The sequence below is a fragment of the Lipophrys pholis genome (assembly GCF_963383615.2).
Source record: "Lipophrys pholis genome assembly, chromosome: 1".
NCBI classification, from domain to species: domain Eukaryota; kingdom Metazoa; phylum Chordata; class Actinopteri; order Blenniiformes; family Blenniidae; genus Lipophrys; species Lipophrys pholis.
In genome coordinates, this window is record NC_137635.1 from 27404175 (window position 1) to 27425485 (window position 21311).

The window sequence follows — 21311 nt, forward strand, 5'->3', positions numbered from 1 at the left end:
TGAGTCTGTTGCTGAAGGAGCATCTGCTGCTGACCAGGACATCATGGAGGGGGTGAGACTAATTATTCAGGATGGACTTCAGTTTGAGGTCCATCCTGAACAATTGTTCTAATTATTAAAGTAAATGGGACCATTTAACACCAAATATAAAAGCATAAATATCAACATATAAAACTAAATCTATCATCATCCCCTGAATGTCCAGGTATTCTTAAATCATTCTGTATAAGATCAATATTAGTAATGTATTTTTGATGTTTAATAGTGACATCTTCAGACAAAATTAGTTTTTTTTTTTAAGATGACTTTTTTACACTTAATGTAGTGGTTTTAAACGTTTTCATAAAAATTCTACCTTTGTAGCTATCTGCAATATTATGTTTTGTTGTATTGATATTTGTAATGAAACATGTGTTAATATAATTAAATCAGTGACACATCTCTACATTATATCTGTACAAATTTTTAAAACTCTTAATTTGTTTCTTTTTGTACATAGATTATCATTTTCACTCTCTTACGTGTCAAAATATATTTAAAACATATCAGCCAAAGATTATCCTTCTGATATATTATAAGCAAACAGAGATCTGTGGCCATTTGACCCCATAATTGTCATAATATCACATAATTAAAACCTTCATTAAAATGGCCACAATTTTCATCTTTAGCCATGGAAACAATAATTTTATTGTTTCACCTGTTTCAGATATGATATCACCAGTCTTTACAGCATTAAGTGAATACTGGTAGCTGTTAATTATTGTTCGTTATGTTGGAAGTAGGAAGGCCAGGCACGTTTTTTATATCGCACATTTCATGCACAGGGCAATTCAAAACCCTTTAAACGGCAAAAAAAAAACAAATGCAACAAGTAAAATGCATAATCAAATAGGTTATGTTGAGGAAATGAGCTTGCATGTTCAAAAAACACAAATAAAACATTGAAACAATTTAATCAACAAGATTTATTCCCTGATGGAGTTCAATGGTCAGGCAGCAAAGCTTGCTGGAGCTCAGAGGTCAACATCACACACATCATGGAGGCTTGACCGCTCGTCAGCTGCTTCTAGTCAGAAGTTCAGCTTCCAGTCCAGCTGCTGTAAATAAAACATGGGAACAGGCTGCTGCCACTTCTTCACATTGCTAAAATAACATAGTGACATTATTTCAGCCTTATTAAGACACAACACAAGAAACTCAAAGATTATGTAATAAGAGTAACCAATAATAAAAATCTCTTTACAGCCACATAAACACTCCATTGAAAGGCAGCAGCAAACAGAAAAGTCTTAAGCCGTGATTGAAGAGCTGAGTGTTGGGGCAGATATTTAGTACTGAGTACACATAGTAACTACGAGATCACTTCATGACTAAAGGAAGTTCCAGAAAATTCAGTTGTCGGCAGGGAAGACAACAACTAATATTACTTGCAGTACTTGGAAGGAAAACGTAAAAGGAAGAGGGGCAAAACGGGACACTTCATTACAATCAGACGAAGCGCCACCAAAGTGTTCAGAGTCCACACTCTGCTGAAGTTTAAACCAGACAGAGCGCTGCCGCTTCGGGGCATTCAGAGGCTTAAGACCATTCGTAGCGTCCTTTTCACCTCCTGCAGGGACTTTGTAGGGAGTTGGTGAGAGATGTTTCAGAGCAGTGGTGTAGTCTACGTGATACGCAGATATACGCCGTATACTCACTAGAAAAGGTCCACAATTTCCGTAAACCCACTGGAAAATGCGCAAAGATATGTATCAGTGTGGTTTTGTGACATAACTTTCACTCTCCCGTTCATAAATTCGCCTTTCCTGTGTTACGAAGTGGGAACTTTTGGACCATAGGGGCTTCAGTCAAGCATGACGTCACCCGACGTAAGCGCTTTAAGTGCATGGACATAAACACGAGACACCTCGCCGACTGACAGGAACATACGTCAGTGCGTCCGCCATCTTGTGAGTGTCAGGACTTCAGCAACGATACCGCATCACTGTTCTGCTTTTGGTTGTACAAACAGACAAAATAAGGACAATCGATTGCGTAGGATTACCTTCCACGGGTAGCAAAAATATATTTGTTATTGTGTTTAGCTCATATAAAATTAACTTGGGACATAGATGAGCTGGAGCCGTGGAAAATGCTCTCTATTCCCTGGCTTAAGCTCGCCCTCAAACAACAATAACAACGTCTATACGGTTCATCTAACGGAGGCTATTTGAGTTGCAGTGTGTAGAATATTACATTTCAAAAGAAATCAGTTGCTTTCAACTGAACTGTGGTCATATATGATGGCTACATTTGAAGGTTTCCCACCAACCAAACGGCGAGGAAGCAGTGGGAAGTCGCCCTCCGAAGGGAGGCTTTTATTGCCACTGTGTACTGGAGGCTCTGAATCACTCGCAGAAGTTAAGAAATAAAAGTTCCACCAGTCGGGTAGAAACTAGACGAGTCTGGAGTTTTACTATGAGCCGACTTTAACATATAGCGCCACCCAGTGTATCCAGAAATATTCACTAGCTCTGCAGCGATCGCTTATCTGGGATCGATCTGTTCTGACTTGATGTGCAGGAGAACCAATCAGGTGTAAGGATCCGCCCACTGACTCTGATGGGTGAGTTTGACAGATAAAATACATTAATGAAGCAGTGCAACACCAGACCAAGAAATAATAGTGAAAATATTATGTTTTTTTTACATAAAATGAATTGTATTTACATGAATTAATGACACATTTATATATTTAATTCCAACTTTAATTAATAAATGACAACTTTAATTATTCAATGATGTATTCATTTATTGAATTCTGGCACATCTATGGTGGCCCAGAAGGGCCAACAGCACGTGCCACAACACAACAACAAAAAGCTGTTGTTATGACTCTTGCTATTGTGTTGTGCTGCTGTTGGCCCTTCCGGGACAGCTTATTTCTTTCTTCTTCTTTAACTTAAGCAGACTAGACACATCACTGGTGTATTGCTGCCATCTACTGGGTGATATTTAAATTCCATTGAGAGTCTTCTATATCTTATTACACAGCCTTGTGGTTATGAGAAACTCCACAAGTTTCTTTACATTTACCCACTCCATGTTCAGTGAAGAGGAAAGATTTAAAAATTGTAACTCCAACCGTTCCAAGGATTTTGTACAAGTTCCTGTGTCCTGCACTTCAGGAGCACATACAGTCCCTGATTTGCCACGGTCACATTTCCCATCCTTGTTCCGCTCTGAGAGCCTATTTGCAATCTTTCCCTAATCCCTCCTCAGCCAAGCAGCAGTCACATGTGAAGCCACGGTTAACCTTCTAATCAAAGAAGCGGCTCTCAATCCTTACTGAATTAAAACATTTTGCTTACAATTTGTGCCGAGGGTTGTTTTACATATTGTCTTAAATGAAACTCACTTTCAGGTTCCACACCTACCATTTTTCTTAGATCTAATAAATTGTCTGACACTGGCTGTTCCCAATGATACGCCTGGTAGTATGTGCCCTTCTGTGTATCTGGAGCACCCGCCCCTCCAAAGGTCTCTGCACGTCCCTGGTGTGCCTCCCGGTGGACTTCATTAAAAAGTTTCATTTCAAGATTTGATAAATGATCCCATGGGCTGCACGCATGTTTTGCCACACACTTCGGTAAAGAACCAACAGAAGACCATTTGTGTGTTTCTGAGCTGCTGCATTCGGAGGAACCCCACAGCCTCAGCCTGGCTCGCTGTCTGCCGGGGAGAGCTGTGTGCAGTACTGCAGAGGGACGTGCAGACCCACCACAGGACCCACAACACTGAGCCAAGACAACACGTAGTTCACTGGCCTGCACACACAAAAAGGTGAGAGATAAGAAAGAAAAAAAAATCACCCCAAAATAAACTGAAACAAAAAGATAAACTACAGTGAATGTTATTGCCATAAATTCAAGATCAAGACAATTATCATTTCTATAGTAATAAGTCCAAAAGAATCATCCTGTTTCACCCCAAACTTCATGGCAAAAGACTAAAACATAAATTAAATCAAATATAAAGTGCAAATTTCTTAAATGTCAAAATGTGTCTTGAAACAATGATTTTTAAGTGTAGAAATGCCTTTTAGGCAAACTTGTTTATATTTAATTTGTTATTATTAAAAAGGGGAGAACTAAAAATGTTTTGTTCTTCATCATGTTCAACAATGCACTTCATGCTGCAAGGTCTACCCCTGCATCCCTGGATACTAGGGGCATCAAAAGGGTACAAAATGTTTAGAAACTCTGTTGTGTATAATAATTTGGAATTTTTTTTTTCTTTTAAAAGGAATTCTGTTAACACTGGGGGGCGTGTCCAATAACATGAAATATACTCTGAAGGTTAAAACCTTGAAAGTTATACTGACTGTCATTTGCATCGACTATTTAGGGAAATCAGGTAAAAGCAGAATTTGCATACTAGTTTGGAATGCGATGTAAAAGTGTTGCATGTAGCAGCAGGTTCATCCTGAATTCCTGGTTCAGTGAATTCAGCTTAAATCGTACCTGTTCTGGTCCAAAGTCACCTGCAGCAAAGGCTTCATGAAATCCTTCGTCCTGCACGGGTGGAGCATGAAGAACGGCTGACCAAGCAAGGGGTGCTCCTGACAAACACAGGAAACAAGGTCTCAGTGGCACTTCCATGACGGGGTGATGATGATGATGGAGCAAGGTGGAGCAGTTTTATAGTTGAGACTCACCCCCGATAGCATCGGATTCATCATGAGCCCATAGGTTTTCTCGATTGTGTTTACATTGTTCACATTTAGAATAGAATGCAATTAAATAGAATATTATTTTATTCATATAGCACCTTTCACAGACATGAGTGACAAGGTGGTTTACCACACTAAAAACAAAACAAATAGGGAGCCAGTGAATTGAGGATAGCACATCGGTAATGTGGGCTCTCCAGTTGGTTCCAGTTTGAAGGCGGTTTAAAGATGACTGGGTTGAACAGGTAAAAGGGGCGTTACAATAGTCTAAAGGAGAAGAGATAAAAACAGTAAAATCCTCTCCAGCTCCACCTTGGACACCTTTCCTTTTAGTTTAGCGATGTTACGCAGGTGGAAAAAGCAGGAAGGTGTCACCAGGCTGACATGGTGGTCTAGTGACAGAGGCTGGTCTAAAGACACACCCAGGTTACGGAGGCAGGGTTTGATATCATCATTTAATGGCCCAAAGTGCTGCTTAATGGGGGGTGTCCATCTTTGGGGGGTGAGTATAAGAGCCTCTGTTCTGCCTGTGTTTAGTTGAAGGTAATTGTCAGACATCCACATATTGATGGCCTGCAAACAGTCACGTAAAATGGAAAGTTCATTGATCTCTTTGGGATTAAAAGAATAATAAAATTGACTGTCATCCGCGAACAGATGGTAAGACTCTGATTCTGGATTTTTATTCATCCTCCTCCTCCTCGATCTGAGTGCAGCAATTGACACCATCTCCCACTCCACCCTCCTCCACACATTGGCAACCATTGGCTTATCACGCACACCCCTGGACTGGTTCAGATCATACCTCTCTGGTCACACTCAGGTCATTCAATTGAAATCTTTTAAATATCAGCTGTCTCCCTCTCTCCTCTGGAGTCCCACAAGGCTCTGTTCTGAGTTGATTCCTCTTCATCATTTACCCCCCCGGCCATATTCTTCGGAGAATTAATGTTCAATTTCACTGTTATGCGGATGACACCCAGGTCTACCTTATCCACCAAAACCACCTCCACCCTCCCGCCCACCTCCCTCCAAAACCGTCTGCAGAACATGAACTCCTGGTTCTCCCATAACTTCCTCCAACTCAATAGTAACAAAACAGAAGTTCTCTTCATTGGTTCCAAGTCCACCCTCACCAAATTCATAGTTTCTTCGTCACTATCGACAGCTCCTGCGTGTCTCCCTCACCTCAGGTTGAGTCTGGGTGTCATCCTCGACGGCACACTATCATTCCGAGCTCACATCAATAACATCACTCGCTCAGGCTCATTCAACCTCCCCAATATTACCTGCCTTCGCCCCTCCCTCTCACCCAGCAGCACCGCCACACTTATCCACGCCCTGGTCACCTCCTGCCTGGTCCCGTCTGTCTGGTCTCCCTCTCAAGTCCCTTCATAAACTCCAACTGGTCCAAAACGCTGCTGCCCACATCACCACCCAAACTCCCTCCATCCATCACATAATCCCAGTTCTTCTTAAACTCCACTGGTTTCCTATCCAGGAAAACATTCAGTTCAAAATCCTACTCCTGGCATTCAAGGCCCTCCATAACCTTGCTCCTCCATACCTCACTGACCTCCTCCACATCCAGACACCAGTCCGCACTCAGATCAGCGTCTTCTCACCGTCTCACTGTCCTGCATGTCCACCATTGGGTCCAGAGCTTTCACCTGCTCAGCCCCCCACCTCTGGAATTCACTCTCACCCAACATCAGAAACAAACATTCCCTGGACTGTTTTAAATCTCGTCTCAAAACGAGCATATTCACTTGAAATCGTGTGTACTGCAAATGCCTGGATGTCTTGTTGTTTTACTGCAACAGATGTTTCGTTTGTTTTACTTGTTTCTAACGTGTTTTGTACAGTGTCCTTGGGTGTTTTGAAAGGCGCTGATAAACTAAATGTATTATTATTATAAATATAATTATTACTTCTATTTTATTTAATTTCATTGTTTACTATTTATGTTTTTGGCAGCCCAGTCTCACTCCAAGTTGTGTAATACCTACATTTGTCAACAGCTACAGAGAGCATCAGAAGTCAAAAGGCCCAACAGGCTCCATGTCTTGGCTTGACCTCAAAGAGCTCATTTAAAGGGGTTTCTGACACCAATCTTGTTCCAAGACTAAACAGTATGAACAAGAAAAATGACACCTTGTCGACTGGAATATTCTATGAAGACCAAAATGGAGAAGCTTGTCTTTTGTCATTATTTGAAGTAGAAATGTAATGTAAATATTTACCTTTACTACGGATGCACTTAGTGGATTTTAATGCAGCACAGTTCATAAGTCCTGTGACGGTGTGATTTCTTATGGAAGTAAAATAATGTTTTAATATTCTCAGAGGAACCAAATGGAGTTAGACTGGGAGCCCCGTTCCATGTGGTTTGTATCATTTCTTTTTAATATTTTAAAAAGAAGTTTTATTGTGTCAGAGTTTTATTATTTATGATTATTTTATTCCTTTTTTTTTATTATTTAGTTGATTTATTACCAATTATTATTGTTGTGTTGTTGGTGCCTTGTTGTTATGCTACTTGCATGCAGACAGGATGACAGATTGATTTATGGATTGATTGATTTACCCCAGAAGGGGAACCTCATTTCTGTAGCAGTAAGAATACACACAACTGACTTAAAAAAATTAAAAAAGAAGAAGAAAATTGAAAATCAACAGACGTCCTTGTTTAATGCATAAAAATATATTTGTGGTCAAATTTCTTTGGTTGGTTTTTTTAAATTTGGGGTCAAAATGTACTACTGCAGTTTTAAGATCTGTGATGCAACATCAGCTTTCTTCTGGTCCGTTATTAACAACGTCCCTAAGCGACGCCTCAGCAACGCCTCAGCAACCACAGAAAAACCTCGGTTTGGTGAGAAAGCTGAATGAATGTAGATAAACCAAATGGATACTAAGAAAATAAACTATACTGTACATTTGCAGCTTTTTTGTGAATTCTTTTAGCTTTTTAGCTGTGGACAAACACGGGTATTACATAATTTGGAGCGAGACTGGGTTGGTAGAATAGAATAGAATAGAATAGATTTCATCTTTAGGGAAATTGTTGCAACATAGCTGATAAAAAAAGACATATTAGTAGAGCGGAGAAAACACTGACACACCTCAAGTATAAATCCAAAATGATGAAAGAGTTAAAAACAAAGTAAAAAGAAATAAGAATGGGAACTATTGTGGCCGGCAGCATGTATCTCTCGCGCACGTTTACTGTGAACGCTTGAATCCTAGAAGCAGCTGCTGGTACCTGCTGGGTGATGGTATCCAGAGGACTTTCCAGAAGACGAAGCCTGAAGTGAGCATGAACGGAGCTCCACACCTCCTCTAACGAGAGGCTCTTCCCCTCTGACAGAGAGAAGAAACAGAAAACACTATTCAACAGAAAACAGATACAAGGCTAATACAGATAGAAAGATTTGGGTGAATTCATTGCCCTCCCTCAAAAAATGTATTTTTCTGACACTGGTTTATTTTGTAGGAAGTCCCAACATGAGTGTTTCATACCTGCTATTAATGAAGCTTCACAAGGTGAAGACGTAACGCTCGCCGTGACTGTCACATGTGACAGGGGCGTGGCAACGTGGCGACGAGGAAGACACGTCTTTACCAGCTCCTGCATATTTTTATAAATAATTACTGTGAAAACGTCATATTTACTCTCTGTTGGCTATTGTTAATCTCCGGACAAATCGAGACGCATTGCAATATGTCTGGGAAAGAAAACTCTTGCCAAGAGCGTCCAGTTCAGAGTGCTGCGGCGTGGGTCCGACCACTCAGCAAGTTTGCTAGAGAGCGAACTCTGCATCATCACCCAGACAGCAACGCTGGCGACGCTGAAGATGGCAGCTCCATTTCAGCTGTAACAAAGCTTATGGAATCCCTTCGAGCTGAAACTCGCTCATCTTTGGACACGTCACAGTTTACCCTCGACTCGGTTGCCTCACGCTGCGATGCGGTCGAACCTTCACTCGAGGAATGTGGCTGACGGCGAACTGCAGTGGAGGCTAAGTGTGAGACACTGGAGAAATGCAACAAGTTGCTAATGGCGAAGACGGAGGAGTCGGCGTCACGGAGCAGTCCATTTTCAATCAACAAGAAAATGTTTTGATAATTGCAGGTGCGCGGCTCTGTTAGCTCTGTCACTAAGTTACATCCTCATGGATTCTCCCTCTCAACACTGGAAGATATATTGCAAAACTCTGACTTGACGAAACTCCTTACGAGGTTTTAAAGGACCCTGCTAATCCCAAGTGGCCTTTATACTGCTTGTGTGAGCTCCCTATGGGAAGCTGATTTGGGGGTTACCATTTCGGGTGACGAGGGGGATGGGTTTGGCATCGCTTCCCCGGTTGCCTATCTACCAATAAAGCCAGGGGATTACAATACAAGCACATACATCAGCTTCATATTACTCCAGTGAGACTCATAGATACAACCTCTTGCGGTCAAAATACTCTTACCAAATGTAAAGTTAGCATAGGCTCATATTTCCATTGTATTTTTGACTATCCCCTTGTGACTGAATTTTGGTATAGTATATGTAAAGAAATGGATATTATTTTCAAGAAGAAACTATCCCTAGAACCCATTTCCTGTAGTTTGGGTGTTCAGCTCACTGCAGTGAACCTAAACCCTTCATCACTGAATTTGCTTTGTGTGCTGCTGTTTAGTGCCAGGAGACGTATTCTCCTCCACTGGATCCTGGGACACTGTCCTGACTACTTCACTGTGGATCAGGAGCACTATGGAACTTTGTCCCTTTCAAAGCAACAGCCTTTGGAATGTGTGACTAACCCAAAGTGAAGACTCTGAAGTACAGCACAGGAGTGTTGTAGCTACAGGAATACAGAACATGGTACTCGTACTGCAGCGCCTGGCTGCTGCTTTCAGGTACTGAGCAGGTCCCATCATCATTATCACAATCTTCATCCTCTGAGTGTCCTCTGACATCTTCAGGAGCAGCGCAGGAGGAGTCAGCGCACTGGAGGAAACAAAGACAGAATACAACATTCAGTGGAACTCAGTTTCCAGGTCCAAACCAAAGTAGTTGAAGACACAGTTGTGCTGACACTGGTATAATGACCAAATGATACAACAAAAGACAGAGCAGTGATTTCTGTCCGTGTGCCACAAGGGGTGGCAAAGGAGCAGTGTTGTATCCCCCTGGAGCCAACAACTCTCCACCCCCTCCTATTTTTTATTTCATCACAAAATCTATTCCCTCCTCACGACTAAAGCTACGTGTTCTTTTAAAGCACAAATCCAAAGCAATAACTACAGCTGCTCGAATCTTCCCTACAAGTCACATATTCTGTTTTCTTCAAATACAAATTGCGGCCCTACGCTGCAATGTGTGGTGCAGAACTATCTGTGCATTCAGGCTATCCAGCAAAAGGCAGGTGCTGATCTGAGATCAACTGATTCCACTTCCAATTAGGGGCATTTGTCCTACAGTCAGTTAAAGGAGAGGCGCGTGTGTCTACATCGTGGAGTGAGAATGAGAAGAGTTCGATTCAGCACATATATTATTAAACTACCAGCAGCAGTTAAAAACACAACCTACCATGCATGTTGCTACAATCGCGGTCCCTGCTGCTGAAGCTGTGACTCGTAGGGAAGGTGGGCAGTTGGAGTTATTGATTTGAATTTCTGTATTCAAATAACACAAATATTTTGTGAACATTTATTGCACAAGTTCACACTCATATTTGCACATATTAAATATTCTGTATACAACTTCACAACAAATATGAACCAAATAAACTGCAACAATAGATGCAAGAATGTAGACGTGGAAGTTTTTTTTAATCCGTAAATTAGGATTAGTACACCCGTAATTAAGAATTTGTGAACGTGTAAGTGTTGTGGACAGTACACAAGTACACGGGGTGTATGGAATATGTGAGCTCAGATTTGCAGACACACACACAAATCACTGTGCACAACAACAACTTCCACTGTCACAGGTGCCGAAACCTTTTTCACCAATAATACCTTCATATGAAAGCAAACTGGCCTCCGTATGTCCATGTTTTAGTTGCTGTTAGTTTGTTTAACAGGACAACTCAAACACTTATGGCAGGATTTTAATAACATTTTGGGGACTAACAGGCAACAATATGCATATTCTGGATCCAAGATCCCCCCAGAAATCAGCTCTTAACATAATATAGAAATAATGCATTCATTTTAAATAAACTTTAATAGACTGATTGGCAGAAGAGCTTCAATTTGTGAGAGCGATCCAGACTAAGAGTGTCCTTCATTCCCTCAGCTTTAAAGCTCCTAAACATAGCACACACCCATAATTTATTGCAGGCCAATCAGCGGTTTGCAATGTGTGTATTCCTCTTGCTGATATAGTGATGGTGATAAATTTGTGATATTTTGAGCAGCTCTATTCAGTAGCTCCTGATGTTAAGTGATATGCAGTTTAGGTGGAGAATAATGAATGAATGAATAAATGAATGAATGAATGAATGAATGAATGAATGAATGAATGAATGAATGAATGATTGTCTCACCTGCTCTCTTTGCTGTTCCTGAGCTTCTAGGCTGCAGCCACATGTAGTGTGCAGCTCTGAGTCGGATCGCTCCTGTTTGAGCTCTGAGCTTGGCTTGGTGGTGACAGACCGGAGAACAGTTTTCTTCAGGTAGCCCTCCTCTGAACCCTGAATACAGACCACACACAGGTATTTAACCACCCCCCCGCCCCAGGCTGCAGCAGGTTTTACAGGCTCTTTCAATTATGATAAATAAGAGGTTTCCTCACTTGAACCACATTCCAGCTCCAGCCATCTCTCAGCTGCTCAGAGCGCTGAAGGAGCAGACGACAGCAGACACCAAACCTCTCCTCATCTAGTGCAAAACAGCTCATCTCTGCAAGGGAATGTGTGAGGAAGCAGCTGGTAACCAGTACAGTTAAGGTGGTTTTCGCAGGTGGCCGGTCTTTTTGTATCAAGACAAACTATAGTGTAACCGCTCATTAAATATTTGCAAAATCTATTTTGATACTATTAGTTTTAACTACATTGAAATGGTCAGGAAATGTAAAAAATGACAGCAATACCCATTATTATAGAAGTCAACTTCTTCTTTTTTTTTTCTAAGATGAAATGACTCCACACTGGAATGGTGGCTTCACTCAAACTATCATTTCTAAATGGAAAGTTGGTACTATGGAACAGCTTGTAATGCTCTAACACAGACGTCAGGCTGTGGTCTCCAGAGAGGGAGGACACTGGGCCAGAAAAATTATAAGAAGACAGAAACTTTTCACCTACTACTACAAGTTGTTGTGAACTGCCTTAAATGTACTTCTTACAGGGTGTTGCTCTGTAGAGGCTCGGTGCTGCTATAAAACCTGTTGAACAATTAAGCATACCTCGATCAAGTCCGGCAAAACTAATTCAGATATTCCTGGCATGTTGTCTTTGTCTGTGCTAATCTTTAAAAAACATTGGGAGTAGTTTCTGGGGGGGGCACGGAGCCTCCAGAAGGTCTAAAAACCACCGTGATTACTGGTCGTTTTCAATAAAGCCCTGAAGCGTTCTGCTGTTCCTGGTTACAAAACAATCCCGCTGTCAGTAAACCCGCACCAATGAAGACCATGCTGAAGAAGATGCATCCAATAATAAACACCCGTGTTGTTTACACTGACATGGCGTTTCCCCAAATGAACTATAGTGCCAGTACTTTAACAATTACTACATAGAGATATCTACTTAATAATGACACCATACAGTCTCTTCGTCACTAACGGTTTGTTAATGTTTTCCTCTTCTTACTCATGTTTCTGCTCAGCGTCTGGTTAACTTCTCGTGACGTGACCGATATCGCCTTCACTTCGCTTCCGGAAACAGGAAGTTGTGTCTGCTGCTTCTGCTTCTTCTTCTACTTCTTCTTGATTTCCGGCAGGCGGTACGCCGTACAGCTTAATGCTGCCCTCCACCGTCGAAACAAGATATTACTCCACCAGCTCAAATCCTCTCATTCCACCCAGAGGAGTGGAGGGATTTTAACCCTGCCTTCACAAGAGAGTCAGAAAGTTCCGTTTCAAAGTAAAACACCTCCAGACCAGATCAGACAGATCTTTAAACAGCTTCTGCCTGTGACAAGAGTATAATGCATCGAAATAACACATGAAATACCGTCTCTGATTCCCCACACTCACAAAACCTATTCAGATGTTTGCCCATCACCTTCAAACCACTAAATGACGCCACCTCTCCGCACCAGCGTACTCCTCCACTTCTTACATTTCACTGAAGGCTGCACAGAATAAAAATGTCGACCTTTCTGCTCCTGATCCATTTCCTGTTGTCACATTGTCTCCAGCTTTTCTTTGCCGATGCCAATCCGTTCGCCTTTACCCATTTGAACATTTAATTCAGTTGTTTCTTTAGTCAGGGATTCTTTAGCTGATCCATCAGTCGTTTCGTTTTCCCTCAATTCCCAACTGACCCGGCACCCACAGAAAACAAACATGACAACCGGACCTTTCCATTCTTGAAAGGCAGTGCAGGATCTGCATTACTAGATCCGGTCGAGCTCTGGAAGCACCTTCATCTAATGCCACCAAAGCAGCAGCAGAATCCCAGCATATGACACTGTTGGTTGGTTTATTATGCTGCACCCAGTCTGCAGCTCTTTGGATTGCCCGTTCAGCAGAATAAATAGACATATTATCTGATGTGGGTAAGCTGGTTGGCAGATTCTCCTCATCAACAAAAACTCCAATCTCTGTTTTCCCCGAAACTGGATCCTTTGAACGTCTGTAAATGTTTTCATGAACCCATAAAACTGATTCAGGAGCATCTTCACATCCGAGCTGAGGCTTTTTCTCCCTTCGTCAAGGAGCGACTGCTGAACCTCAGGTTCAGGAGGAAACCAAGGTGGAACAGACGACCAACCAGACACTTTTCCACCCTCCAACCCAAAATCCTTTCGCCAGCTGCTTTATTTGGTGTAAAAACTTCTTTCTGGTGCCAGAAAATTCCCAGGAAGCATCTAAAAGGCACTTTGAAAGTGAACTGGTTCTTGCACCACATAGCTTGGCCCAATATTGAAGCCCCATTTTTCGCTTCCTGATCTTTAGTGGCATTTCCTCCATTTCAATGAGCAAGGCAGGGATAGGAGTGGGTTTAAAAGAACCACTAGAGATTCTCAAGGCCTGAGCCTGCACATGGTCGAGTTTACTGAGAACAGATTTGGAAGGTGAACCAAAAATCACACAACCATAATCTAAGATGGATCTAATCATTGCATGATAAACCATAGCCAGGGTGTCTCTCCCAGCACCCCAGTCGCTTCCAGCCAAACTACGGAGAGTATTTAGGACTTTCTCACACCGTGTCCTTTCCATGTGAATCTTTCATCCATCCTAAGGCCAAGAAACTTAAATATTTTCACTCTTTCAACTGAGCAACCATACAACAAAATATTTACTGCAGGAATCTCTTATACCCAAAGATGGCGTATTTACTTTTGGAATATGAAGTTCTAAATCCCCAGTCACTTGCCCACTGAACTACCTGATCCAGAGCCTTTTGCATCGGACAGAAAAGGACAGGCAGATTTCTACCCCTCTTCCAGATCACTCCATCATCTGCAAACAGAGACTTCCCAAAGAAATGAGGTACTTTCCAAAATATATCGTTAATCCTAATGTTAAAGGGGACCGGCCCCTTGAGGAGTTCCGTTAATGATGAGAGTCGTACTCATAAAAGTTAACCAGCAAGATTACAGGATCATTGATATTGATAATCAATGTAAAAACAAAAGACCTTCGGCATCACCTTCAGAATGTAAAATAACTCCACTGGAGGAGTTCTTCCAGATCTTCTTTCTGAGCCATGCGATAAACCAAACATCACTTCCCCACTGCGCTTCTGTGCCTCCTACTTTGGCTGTTTTCCAAATAAAAATAAAGCTTTCTGTTTGACATTCTGTCTTAGCCCCCTGACGTTCAGTGAAAAGACAGAGAAAGACAATGTAACAAAAAAGTACCACGAGCAAGTACTATAAAAATAGAAAATCACTAGTATAAAGCAACTAAAAAGAAAACACAATCTAATCCCTCAATAACAAAAGCAATAGAACTGGTATCAAAATCCCAAGAGGTAGGCACTGCCAGCAAGAAGTAGCGTCATTGTATAAACACTCACATTTGCATTAAAAAAAAGGTAATAATTGAGAATTAAGAAGCGTCGAAGAAAATAAGGGGTTTCAGATTATCTTACAAATATCTTATAAATCGTAAATTATATACTTTTTTTTGTCCCCCCATCACTATAATAATAATAAGCCAAAGTCTGTGTCACGTCTTAAATTCAAAACAAAATCTGAAGTTTTGATTAAGGACAAAACAAGGTAATAAATGATAAGAATTATAGAGTCAAAAAAGAAGAAGAATGAACCTTCTTTCATTTCATTTTTTTTCTTTTATTATGTCAGTGCCAGGGTGATCCATCCAAAATGGCGTCGGCAGCGACAGTCAATGAGGCGAAACCTGATGCGGCATATCCCCGGAAGAAACGTGTGCAGACGTAACGCTGGTTCACGAGCGCTGTCACCGCGCGAATGAGGACCCGTTCAATGCTGCTTGTAACTTTATTTACTTTTGTAGTAGTTGTTAATGGTGACGGTGTTGTCTTGTTATTGTTGGGTCCATCATATTCTTTAGCTGTTGTTGTAATGCAGGTTTACGATGGGAAAAGGTTTGGTCACTAAAGAAAAACAAGAAAGAGGTTTAGCACAACTAACTTAAATCACCGCCATAAACAAAAGTCCCAATTTACCGTTTAGTTTAGAAGAAAACACAAGGAGTTAACAGATATCCACACTGCTGCTGGGGTCCTGTGTTTAGTCCCGTTTCCACAGTGCCCCTTGGTGCCGGTACGGGTCAGGTTGGAACCGGTTGTTGTGCGTTTCCACTGACTCAGAACCGTTACCAACCGGTACCATTGGTAACCATTTCTCACTACCCCTCCACTTGGGGTCCCAGGCACAATGTGCCGGATATGAGGGGGAGGAGCTTCAACACTGCCGTCTGCTCATTGGTCCGTGACAAATGCTGTTCTCCCAACAAGCAGCCATTTCCAATCAGTTGTCCGGCAGCAATCAGGTCACTTTTTTGAAAATGTCCTCCGGTTATGGCGTCACATCCTGCATGATTCCGCAACCATTCATAACCCCGCCTACATTTCAAACCGTTCCCCGTGTAATGGAAACGCGGCACTGATACGGGTCTGGTTACGGATAGTCAACCCCCACCTGACCGGCACCGGTACCAAGGGGCACTGTGGAAACGGGGCTTTTGTCTCTAGTCTGCTTTAGCGAGAGACGATCGAACTAATTCAGATCAGCTGTTCTGGAGCTGGGAACTCTGAATTTCCCCTCTCAGAGTCAGTCGACTCAGATTTCAGGAAGAAACTAAGAGATTGTTGAACCTCCTTTCTAGAATACCCCCCAGGCCTCTGGTGACACACACACACACACACACACACACACACACACACACACACACACACACACACACACACACACACACAGACAGACAGAGGCATTTCTTTATTTTTATAACCGCCCCCCCCCCCCCCCAAAAAAGAAAAATCAAATCACTTGTTTCGGTGTGTGGGGGGGGGGGGGGGGGGGGGGGGGGGGTGACTTCTTCTCTAACTGCTCTACACACTGTTGCTTTACCAATATTATAAATAAAACTACCATTTCAAAAAAGAATGTAATGCTGTTCATAAAATGTGCTCCGATGTGAGGCATGAGGTCATTTCCGGAAGGAATGAAGACAGTAAAATAAATGTTTTTAAATCTAATCTGGACCTGGAGACTCTCTCATGACATATATTTTATCAGATTATTTCTGCCTCGATGTCGATCGGGTTTGGAAATAACGGACAATCTTGTAGCTGCAGCAGGGTTTCCTCTACAAAACCTGCCACAGAGCAGGTTCTGTTCAGAGTCTGTTGCCATGGTGACTAACCCAGGTTTATTTCAGCTCTTTCTGGAACGGAAGAGTTTCCCTCATTTCAGGGTTAAGATGGTCTGAGATCTCACAAAACCTGCTTTCTGAAATACCCCCCTGTACTATGATGCTGGATAACTTCAAGGATTAACTCTGGGTTTTCCATTCTCCAACGCTCACCCACTTCTGACCCGGATAAATCACCCGGTAACTGATCTAAAAGTCTAACCTGCTCCGGAGCAAGTTATGTTCTTGATAAGAGGTCAAAGCTCCGCCTCCTGACCAATCAGATCTCTTGGAAAATGACCCGCCCATTCTTAGATGATGGTGATTGGTGGGCAGGAGAGGAGAGAATTTAGAGCAATTTTTTTTGACAGAATAAAATAAATCCTGGTCTCTGAGGCTCTGAAGGATGTTTTAGTTCTTGACTTGTTCCAAGGAAACAGAGAGATCCTGGATATGTTGATCAGGGTTCGTAGTCCAGGCCTCTGGAGTGTGAATCCTGCTGTACGCCTGCTGTTTGTTCTTTGAAAGACATTTTTCAAATTAAAATAGAAATGTTCATATCTTGCACCCTCCAAATACTTTCACCTGAACACATTTATTTTGCATCGTTGTTAGAACTGCTGCATCGTTTCAACCTGCGGACTCAAACTTTTTTTCTGGCACATTGATGCTTTTCCCGTCTCGTCCTCTTGATGGCGCTCTTTGATCAGACTGGAACTGAGCTGTCTCTTCACCTGTTGGTTTGGGGCAGTGCTGCTGTCTGGAGGTACGGGGGGATGGAGGGATGGGTGGATTTCAGTTGTTAAGAACTAGTTATGGAGCCCCTCCGGCTGTGACTGGCTCCCTTCGTCATTTTGCGTCAGAGTAAACACGACGCTGACGCCAATCTCCCCTTTCTTTGGCAAAGCTCCTCGTCCGGTGTGTGAGCTCTGGGTGGGATTCAGTGGTGCAGAGTGAGAAATAAAAGAGGCGCTGACCTCCAGCTGGTGATTATAACTAAGTTCCTCACGAAGCTGGAAACGAAAGAGAATTGGAGAACAGCTTCCTCCCTCCTAATGACAAGTCTGGAAACTGGCATCCTGCACACACTAACCACTCATACCAGGCTGTGTGTGTGTGTGTGTGTGTGTGTGTGTGTGTGTGTGTGTGTGTGTGTGTGTGTGTGTGTGTGTGTGTGTGTGTGTGTGTGTGTGTGTGTGTGTGTGTGTGTGTGTGTGTGTGTGTGTGTGTGTGTGTGTGTGCATGTGCGTGTGTGTGTGTGATTTTTTTTTTTAAAGCTCTTCATGCTCACACTCTTCTCTTTATTCATCTGGTGTCGGGATGTGATCCTGTGAGAGCTCGCAGCTCCTCGTGAAGTCTTTTAGCCAAACCAAAGTTTAGAACAAAACACAACGTGAGCCATCTTTTATTTTAAAACCATCTTCTTCACTTTTCAGGTTCGAACTACATTTGATCTTGTTTGCATTTTTAGTCATCTTTATTAATTCTTTATTTTTGCTCTTGGAATTCAATAGAATATTAGTATTTAAATCATTTCACAGATTATTTATTACTATTTAGTCTCTTCCGATTTTGAACTTTCCTCCAGCCTTTCACACATTCTGCTGATTCTGGGATGAGGTAGAGAGGGTTGAAGGGCTTTAATAATATGTCTTTCTACGCTATTAAGGTCTTGTACGAGAGGCAGAAATTATAAATTATAAATTAAGTCTAAGCTCTGAATTTAAAGAGTTGTTAAAAATGTGGCCTTGCGGCTTCTCTGTTAATTGACACATATTGCAAATAACGGATCACTCTTTCTGATGTTTAATGTGATTTTGACAACCAGAGGATGCACACATTGAGGATCATCGCTCGGTAGACGCGCTCCTGTGAACGTGAACTTCCTGTTGTAACAATCTGCAAATCGGATTATGCGGCTCGTTTATTTCCTCACAATCTGTTGGAAAAGATATTCGAGACCGCGATGCTGCAATAACAGAGACCTGCTGGGTCGTTCCAGGGCTGCGGGCTGGTTCGTGGTCCGGCCTGGACAAGACGGTCGGATTCAGCACCGCGGACAGCTCCGGAACCCCCCGGTCTCTGAAGTTGACCCGCAGCCTCGTGCTGACCGTTAAATCATTAAACACCTTCGCCACCGTCATCGCTTCTTCACCAGCACGAGACGATCGTTTCCGAGCCGGGTCATAATCGTGAAGTCATTGCTGACCGATCAGTGACGCAACAGGAAGAGAAGAGAAGATGTGGTCACGCGCTCAGCGTCTCATGTTACACAAAGAAGAGCGTGAAAACGTCTCTGAAGTGCATTTACAACCGTTTCTGACATTACATGAAAAAAAGAAAAAAAGTTTAGAAGTAAACTTCCATGGTGGGGGGGAGGGGGGGGGTGATGCATCGACGAGGAAGGAACTGTACTATTATATTCCGGGAGGAAGACTTGATGACGTCTATAGCATCCTTTATGTGACTTATTGGAGGGAGGAGGAGGAGGGTGGGCTCAGCAGATAAAAATCACAGGCAAATCACGGCAGAGGGCAAAAAAAAAAAGAAAAAAGTTGGAGAGCAGCGCTATGTAGACCTGAGGAACGGCCAGCACTTATTCTCTCTGCTCCAATAGCAAGTTTTCTGGGGGGGTTTACCTTCCGCGCTGAGCGGTGCGTCCTGTCCGTTCCGTGCCAAAAAGAAGCCTGAACAGGGGGGTCGCTTGGTTATTTTCTGCACTGAGGGGCAAAACCGAGAGGACACGACGGAGGCGCTTCACACCGGGAGAGAAGTGCCGTGAGAGAGACACAACACTCACACACCAGCCGCCAGCCGCGCCAGCCGCGCCCGGATCGCCCCCTCCCCAGCACCCAGCCTCCCTGCGCTCCTGGTAGTAGGTAGGTTCGATCTTCCGAGAGCCAATTCAAGAGTGGAAAGATCCATTAAAGTCAAAGGAAAATATATATATATTTTTTTTAAACTTCCAAAGTGTGAGGAAATCTGCTGTTTTTAGTGACTTTAGCTGGTGCAGGCATGTAGAAGATCCAGGTAACCTGAATGAGAATCAGCTTGTATTGCTTTTATTCATGTGGAATCGATGTGATAGCAGCAGTAATAGCTTGTGGGTTACAAAAACAAATGTTTTCTACTGTGTGTAACCTGTTTAATGTGTTTTCTCCTTTTGACAGCATGGCCAGTTCGAGTAAAGCCACTTTAATTCTGCTCATCTACGGAATCTTAATGCACTACAGCGTCTTCTGCACACCTCTCGGACTAAGTTACCCTAAGATCAGGTACTCGATTATTTATACACATCCTCTATTTTTAAAGATTTTCATCATGTAGCTGTTGTAATGTCATGCAGCTGATTTTTATATCAATTTTAAGCTTCAGGTGCAAATAATTTCGAATGATTTCGTTTCGGACACTTTTTTTTCCAAAAGAAATGCGCATAATTGCGCACACACTTTGCACACTTTTTAAATACCCGACAAGCTATGGCCATGCACGCACCTGAGCGTGACTTTAATGTAGAAAGACTGGAAATATGGGAGTTTCGGTACCCGTCCTATGGGACGGTTCTCAGAACTCCTCTTATTAAAGCTGATCTGAAGCCTGCGGGATGACGGTGCCTGGCGTCACACCGAGAGGCGAGGCAAAAACACATGCCTTTAGCACTTATTCCTTTTTCTTTTTCTCACAATAAAATATCCATAATTTGCGGTTGCCATCGATTATAAATGTTGACGCCATTTCCACCACTCTTAATATTCCTATATTTTCTTTGGCTCCTCGCCTGTAACTAAAGACGAGCGTTTTCACGGCCATTTTTTTGTGATTGCTAAATAATTAATGAGGCTGCCGCCTGGGTTTAGATATTAAACAATGTTCATTAAAAACAACGATGCCGAATTACAAAAACAAAATACGTGAACGAAAAACAGAATGGGTTGCACACCCAATACATTTAAGCAAATGATTTTGTGATATTAAATGTCGTTAGTGTCTTTTATATAAAAATATCCTGCGCATTTTTTTTTTTTTTTTCGTTTTCTTGGTTTATTCCTGGCGCCTGCAGACCTTTGTCAGGGTTTCAGAGCTCTTCCTGCCCGCACACAGTCACATTCCTCTTCTCCTGTTTCCGACCTCCAGACTTAACAACGACGTGTTCGATGAGGATGGGAACTCGTTATCCGACATGGGCTTTGACAGCGATCAGCTCGCGATACGAAGCCCCCCCTCCCTGAGCGACGACGCCTACACGGTGTACTACCCCCCCGAGAAGAGGTGCACGCGCTTTACCTGCAGCCGGATTTACTTTAAACAATGATTCTCTGCTGTTTGCGATAATGTTTGCTGGCTTTGTCCTCCTCCCTCAACAGTTTCCCGTCTTATTTGTTCGGTGTTCTTTTCCTAGCGAGTAGCCTAAAATGATGATTCAAAGATATGATGACGGTTATTATTCACTGCTGCTTTTGATGACAACATTTTAGGCTACTTTTGACCATTTTGTCTGCGCTTGTTTTTTGTTTTTGTTTTATTAATTTATAATGGTTTTATTTTTTTAAGTCACTGATAATCTATGTGTTTTTGGCGTTTTTATCATCTCAG

At 42.4% G+C, this 21311-nt stretch overlaps 2 protein-coding genes across 6 annotated transcripts in view; one reads left to right on the top strand and one right to left on the bottom strand.

Moving 5' to 3' along the window:
* Nucleotides 1-940: 940 nt before the first annotated feature.
* atg10 (ATG10 autophagy related 10 homolog) lies at nt 941-12606 on the bottom strand. 4 transcript variants are annotated; one of them, XM_080469400.1, is made up of 8 exons: nt 12520-12606; nt 11505-11611; nt 11257-11403; nt 10296-10381; nt 9527-9713; nt 7980-8077; nt 4506-4603; nt 941-3809 (listed from the first exon to the last, which is right to left on the bottom strand). In XM_080469400.1, exons 3-8 carry the CDS (start codon nt 11297-11299, stop codon nt 3698-3700), a joined length of 624 nt encoding a protein of 207 aa, XP_080325526.1. In that variant the 5' UTR covers nt 11300-11403; nt 11505-11611; nt 12520-12606; the 3' UTR covers nt 941-3697. The 4 variants fall into 4 exon arrangements, with proteins under 4 accessions (XP_080325526.1, XP_080325525.1, XP_080325524.1 ...); XM_080469399.1 differs by lacking the exon at nt 10296-10381 and adding an exon at nt 12016-12095 and having other exon boundaries at nt 12520-12588; XM_080469398.1 differs by lacking the exon at nt 10296-10381 and having other exon boundaries at nt 12520-12600.
* Nucleotides 12607-19247: 6641 nt separating this feature from the next.
* Nucleotides 19248-21311, top strand: part of adcyap1b (adenylate cyclase activating polypeptide 1b) — a 3357-nt gene continuing 1293 nt past the window's right edge. Inside the window, exons 1-3 of one of the 2 annotated variants that reach the window (XM_080482074.1) lie at nt 19248-19597; nt 19889-19993; nt 20853-20987. In XM_080482074.1, the coding sequence (XP_080338200.1) occupies nt 19890-19993; nt 20853-20987 (239 nt within the window). In that variant the 5' untranslated portion in view covers nt 19248-19597; nt 19889. The remainder of the gene's footprint in view (nt 19598-19888; nt 19994-20852; nt 20988-21311) is intronic. The other variant, XM_080482075.1, reaches the window with a different exon arrangement.